This window comes from Austrofundulus limnaeus, unplaced genomic scaffold (genome assembly GCF_001266775.1).
Source record: "Austrofundulus limnaeus strain Quisiro unplaced genomic scaffold, Austrofundulus_limnaeus-1.0 Scaffold41, whole genome shotgun sequence".
Taxonomy (NCBI): domain Eukaryota; kingdom Metazoa; phylum Chordata; class Actinopteri; order Cyprinodontiformes; family Rivulidae; genus Austrofundulus; species Austrofundulus limnaeus.
Window position 1 is genome coordinate 967,986 of NW_013952443.1, and position 6,494 is coordinate 974,479.

Below are 6,494 nucleotides of genomic sequence, written 5' to 3' on the forward strand. Positions count from 1 at the left end.
AGTTTCACTTTTTAAATGGAATTACTGAAATAAATCTACTTTTTCATGATATTCTAATTTTATGACCAGCACCTGTATACAAGCAGAGGGCAAAATGAGACTCTCAACATGAGAGAAACTATCTACTACAGATAATCTATCTGAAAGTCTTGTTTTTATTTTAAAAAACACCAAAAATCTGAGATCCATCCAATAATTATTTAATTTAGGTCAAGTTTTCAGAAAATACATATTTTTAAAAAGATGTTTCATCAATTTAACTAAAAATATAAATAAAAACTGTGTCTTTGTGACAGCCTCTTATAGTCAACGAGCATAAAATTTCTTTTAAAAATGTTTTTATGCTAAGTTGTCTGTGATGATATTCTCTAAGCTTTGTAGCATATGATATTCTCTAAGCTTTGTAGCTTTTTTGTTTTCCCTGAACAATTTAAAAATCTGACTTTATAGACCAAATGTCAGGTTTGGATTGAAAATGTTTGAAAAAAAAAAATAAAGCAACTGAAGTAAAAAAAAAAAAAAATCACCTGAAAGCTTGGAGAACTGCTGAGAACATTAAAAAAACTAGAACACCACTCAAAATGAGAGATGACTCAAGACTTTTGCACAGTGTATACAAAGGATTTTTTTGTCAATTGTCAGATTAAAATAATCTTTAAAGAGGTTTCTTTGTCAGTTTTTCAGAACCCTGATCAGATTTTAGATTTTTAGTCAGTAAATAATTTAAATGCCACTGAAATTGCTTCCATTACTTCATTTATTTGTATTTTCTGTTTTTTTTTTTTGCCTTGACAAATACACACTTTTTACTTGCAACCAAACTTTGATCAGACTGATATTTATAAACTACATGTCAGAGCATCAAGAATAAATTGATAATATATTTAGGCAGTAAACAAAAAACAAGAGGGTGCAACTTAAATCCTTTAATAGCTGCAGTAAAGATTATAAATACGCATGTCATACAGTATTTACACAGAGATGTTTCAGTAGCGTGTGTAAAGCTCTCAGACCACCGGGCTTTAAAAAGGCCCAAATTTTGGCACGAGTCAGGTAAAAATCTACACCATGACTGTTTTCAAAAAGTTGGCAGCACTGAGCCGAAGTCAACATGATCAAACACACAGAGAGAGGAAAAGACAACATGTGAAGTCACTACGACACATTCAAGAGAAAATTTCAAAGCCTGAGAAGTTCTAAATCATCGCAAACAGACCAACTTTGGTTGTCGACATAAACAGGTCAAGCTCTGCTGCGCTGCTCACAAATGTAAAAATTCATGTACAGACATAGAAACTGTATTTTGTAAGGCAGAAGTGCTTTTTCTCAGGAGTAGGTGTTGGTATTTAAACAAAAACCCGTTTTAACCCATCAAAAAAAATTAAATATGGTTACATACATGTCCGTGTGTAACCCAATCCTAATGAAGCTAGGATGTTGTGTAAAACATAATTATCTGTTTGAACATGAAATATCTCATCTTTATAATTTGAAAGGGATTTGAAAATCCTCATATTGTGTTTTTAGTGTTTTACACAGCGTCTCAGCTTGACTAAAACTGTGGTTGTACATCTACTGTACACAATACAGTATACTAATATACATTAATTACCAGGTCGATTAAAGAAGCAGCTGTAAGAATTACATCAAAGTGTAAACTGTAACTTCCTAAATGAGCAAACTCATCTTTGAGTCGAGATCCAACACTGTTAATGCATCAGGCTGACATTAAGCAAGCAGAAATCATCTAACACTAAATAATGCACGACTACAAACGAGAACTTTGTTTCCCCACGCAACAATAAAAGACATTTATGTTTTCATCTGTGATGAGCGTGTCTGTTCTGGTCACCTTTATTCATGCTTTACTAACAGATCCAGCTGCTGAGTCTCTCAGGCAGTGATGAGTTGATGTTGTTTGCACCGTTTCATGCAGAAAAGTAAAGTTTCCATTATTTTATTGAGTTTTTATTATTATTTTTTGGTTAAATCAACTGTTGAAGTTCGGTTTAAAGATAGATTATTTATAGAATCTCACAAAAAGTGAGACGAAGGAGTTTTTTATTCTTACACAGTGCGTGTGTTTTCCACATTCCAGGGTTTTATGTGTGGAAGTCCGAGGACAAGTTAAGTTCATTTTGGAAGAAGGCTTCGATGTGACAAAATGTGACTTTCCAGATGCCCTGCACATAAACCTTTAGATTTGACTTCAAATTTATTACTTTTAATAAATACAAGGTGGTATTTTTATTCTTCTGAATGGTTCTGAACTGTAATTTCATTGTGCTCTGTACAATGACAATAAAGGTCTAATCTAATCTAACATAATTCATGAAGGGTTTTTGGTCCGACTTAGCACCTGGTGGTAAAAAGCTTTGTGGAAGTGCTCTGGTTATCACACTCGCGACATTTTTTACTTGTTCCTGATAAAATAATGGAACATTTACTTTTAAAAAAAAGGCTGTTGTACTTGATGCACAGAACGGGCTGTGTGTGTGCAGACGGTGCATCGTTTCTACATTCCCCTCAGCTCCTGTTGGTGGTTCTGGTCTCAGCTCATCTGCTCCAGGTAGGCGGATAGCAGCAGGTTAGGAGGCAGAAACTCCTCCTGTTTGTTCACCACTTCGGTCTGACGGGACCCATTGTAGTTGATGCCTGCAGGTCCAGAACAAACATAGAAGCAGATCCGGTCACATTACGTTTTAGACAAATTATGCTAATGTTGTCCAATTTTATTCAGGTTTTGGTGTAAGTTGCATAAGTTAGGTGTAAGTTTTCAATATGTTAACATAATGGTAAGACAAGTTCAGCTTATGCTGGTAAGTGAGGCACAAGTTACAGGTATGTTACAGGTAAGTTCTTCATTCATAAGTGGACATTTGTCCTAAACGAGCGGGCAACTCTGAAACAAACACAAATGTTTTTTTAACCTCTGACTACCTTCATTTAAAAAGAGCTTATGTGCAAAGTCAGTTTAACTTATATGAATAAATTAAACTGACTTAGCACATAAGCTCTTTTTAAAATGATKATTATTATTATTAGAAAAAATACAGATAAACAGAATCAATGCCAAAAATAATTATTTTATATTTTAATCAATAAATGTTAGAATGTTAATTAATGTTACAGTAAGGTTCTAAATATAAACAAGTTTTGCACAAATAATTTCGTTTAGAATTTTTAAATCTTGTGTCAAATTCAAAATGCAACTATTTCAACCCGATGCTTTGACAAGAAAAAAAAGAAACATTTGCAAGTTTTGCATTTGCAAAAAAAAAAAAAAAACACACCATTACTTTAATCCTGGTCAAAGTTTCACTGTTAACGTTTAATTCTCAAAAGTAAAGCAACACAAGACACGCCTACAAGCTGCGCTCTGATCAAACTGAGGCACAACGACTGCCCAGAACACACGCAGCTGTTGCTTTACRCATGTGCATGTGTACATGTATTACACCATGTATGTTTAATATACATGTGTGTATACGGGCAGTAGATAACTTTATTTTTTCTAGACTGAGAGTATCTGAATAGGGTAGGCAAGTAAAAGATTTGGCTTCAGCCTATTTATTTATTTATTTATTTATTTATTTATTTATTTATTTAAGTAAATTATTGATTTGTATTTGTAAAAATAGCTTTTTTAAATAATGTAAATTTACCAAAATAAATATAAATTTAAAACTAAATTTACCTCCTTCTCTGGGTTCATCTTGTCTGATAGGCTGGTTCAAAAAAAATCTGCTTTGGTTTGCTCAGAAATTACGTGTCTCCTTCATAAATGCTCAGCTTGTTTCCAACATATCTTATGAGTAACTTTCATGTGTGAACATATACACTCACCGGCCACTTTATTAGGTACACCAYGCCAGTAACGGGTTGGACCCCATTTTGCCTTCAGAACTGCCTCAATTCTTCGTGGCATAGATTCAACAAGGTGCTGGAAGCRTTCCTCAGAGATTTTGGTCCATATTGACATGATGGCATCACACAGTTGCCGCAGATTTGTCGGCTGCACATCCATGATGCGAATCTCCCGTTCCACCACATCCCAAAGATGCTCTATTGGATTGAGATCTGGTGACTGTGGAGGCCATTTGAGTACAGTGAACTCATTGTCATGTTCAAGAAACCAGTCTGAGATGATTCCAGCTTTATGACATGGCGCATTATCCTGCTGAAARTAGCCATCAGATGTTGGGTACATTGTGGTCATAAAGGGATGGACATGGTCAGCAACAATACTCAGGTAGGCTGTGGCGTTGCAACGATGCTCAATTGGTACCAAGGGGCCCAAAGAGTGCCAAGAAAAGATTCCCCACACCATGACACCACCACCACCAGCCTGAACCGTTGATACAAGGCAGGATGGATCCATGCTTTCATGTTGTTGACGCCAAATTCTGACCCTACCATCCGAATGTCGCAGCAGAAATCRAGACTCATCAGACCAAACAACGTTTTTCCAATCTTCTCTTGTCCAATTTCGATGAGCTTGTGCAAATTGTAGCCTCAGTTTCCTGTTCTTAGCTGAAAGGAGTGGCACCCGGTGTGGTCTTCTGCTGCTGAAGCCCATCTGCCTCAAAGTTCGACGTACTGTGCGTTCAGAGATGCTCTTCTGCCTACCTTGGTTGTAACGGGTGGTTATTTGAGTCACTGTTGCCTTTCTATCAGCTCAAACCAGTCTGCCCATTCTCCTCTGACCTCTGGCATCAACAAGTCATTTCCACCCACAGGACTGCCGCTCACTGGATGTTTTTTCTTTTTCGGACCATTCTCTGTAAACCCTAGAGATGGTTGTGCGTGAAAATCCCAGTAGATCAGCAGTTTCTGAAATACTCAGACCAGCCCTTCTGGCACCAACAACCATGCCACGTTCAAAGGCACTCAAATCACCTTTCTTCCCCATACTGATGCTCRGTTTGAACTGCAGGAGATTGTCTTGACCATGTCTACATGCCTAAATGCACTGAGTTGCCGCCATGTGATTGGCTGATTAGAAATTAAGTGTTAACGAGCAGTTGGACAGGTGTACCTAATAAAGTGGCCAGTGAGTGTATATAACTTATTGTAACAGGCCTGAAACGTGTGTAAAAAGAAGTTACACTAATGTTGCACATAAGCTCCACAAAACACTATAATATACAGTAATATGTACAGGTTATGTACAAGTTTAGGTTTCATACTTGTTCAAGTCATTAGCAACACGATATGATCACACCAAGAGAGGCTTCTTATTATTATTTTTTCTCTCTTCCTCACCGTGCTGAAAATAAACTGCARATATGTTTGAAGCGTTAGTGTGACAGGGTGTTAAAACGTTTCTGAAATGTGTGCTCGGTCGGTTAGATTTCCACTCACTTGCAGAGACGAGGTCCATATACTGGCAGATGGCGTGAAGCAGCAGTCTTTCAAAGCTGGTTCACAAACAAAAAAACAAATAAATAAATACCAGAATCACGACTCCTCGGTGTCAGCTCATCAATTATAACCAATTCAACTATTAATTTAGCTTTTGTTCTGCCCCGTTTTCCCTGTGCTGATCAATACGTTTTGTCTATTTAGGGATAATTACCTGCCATTTCCTCACATCCTGCTTTTGTTTGCGTCCTGCTGCTGGGATGACTCAGCTTTTCTGTGAAGGTTTTATCTAATTGAACAGAAATTGCCTTTCCAGGTGGGTAAATAAAGTTACAGTCCATCAGTGCGGGCACTCAGCCTGCGCTATTTGTCAAGTGCTCAGGACAGAGAAATGTGTTGACGCAGTTCGAAGAGCTGTGTTATTTGGAAAACTGATGAGAGGCGGAAGGCAAGTCGGGAGTTGGGTCTGAGCGAGATATTAATGGCTTATTTGGCACCACGAAAATGCGTCATTAAGGCTGATGGATGAACGCTGGAAGTACGAATCTATTATCTTTGCTGCTGTATTCTCAACAATAATTGAAGAAATGTCAGAGTTTTACAGCAAAATAAATGAGGAAAATGATGTACTGTTATCTTCACTGAAGACTGTAAAAACACAGGGGTTCTGCTGTGTTTAAACCAACATAAAACAATAAAAACACTTTTGAATGATTTAAAAATGTATCAMATACTGCTTCGTTTAAACACTGATTCATGATAAAAACTAGAAGCACTCGGAGAGTGCAAACCTCCGCCAAGACCAATTTCCCCCATCCTGTAAGAGTTAATGCACAAAAGCAGAGATGGAAACACATTTGCAGAATAAGTTCTGACGTAGTGAACATTTAAGCAGGCAGTATGCACGGGATTTCTTCCCAGTGGAGTCCACTGTGAAAAAAAAAAAAAAAAGTCAGACTTGTCATCCGACGTTATTCATCGTCAAACTGGTGTCAGATTAAGCTCCTAAGTTTTCATCAGTCACATTTCACCATGTAAAACGTCTGTTTTATCTCCTTGTATGAGTTTGTAATGGTTTGACTCTCTTTATAAAGTGCTTCCTGGCTCCCCCCGTCTCCAAACTTTGAGGC

The 6,494-nt window shown here is 37.1% G+C and overlaps 1 protein-coding gene across 1 annotated transcript in view; it reads right to left on the reverse strand.

Annotated features, from left to right (window-relative positions):
- Positions 1 to 911: 911 nt before the first annotated feature.
- The window catches only part of r3hdm4 (R3H domain containing 4), a 10,259-nt gene continuing 4,676 nt past the window's right edge, over positions 912 to 6,494 (reverse strand). Inside the window, exons 7-8 of the mRNA XM_014007288.1 lie at positions 5,365 to 5,420; positions 912 to 2,655 (exon numbers count right to left, since the gene is read on the reverse strand). Of these exons, the coding sequence (XP_013862742.1) occupies positions 2,552 to 2,655; positions 5,365 to 5,420 (160 nt within the window). The 3' untranslated portion in view covers positions 912 to 2,551. The remainder of the gene's footprint in view (positions 2,656 to 5,364; positions 5,421 to 6,494) is intronic.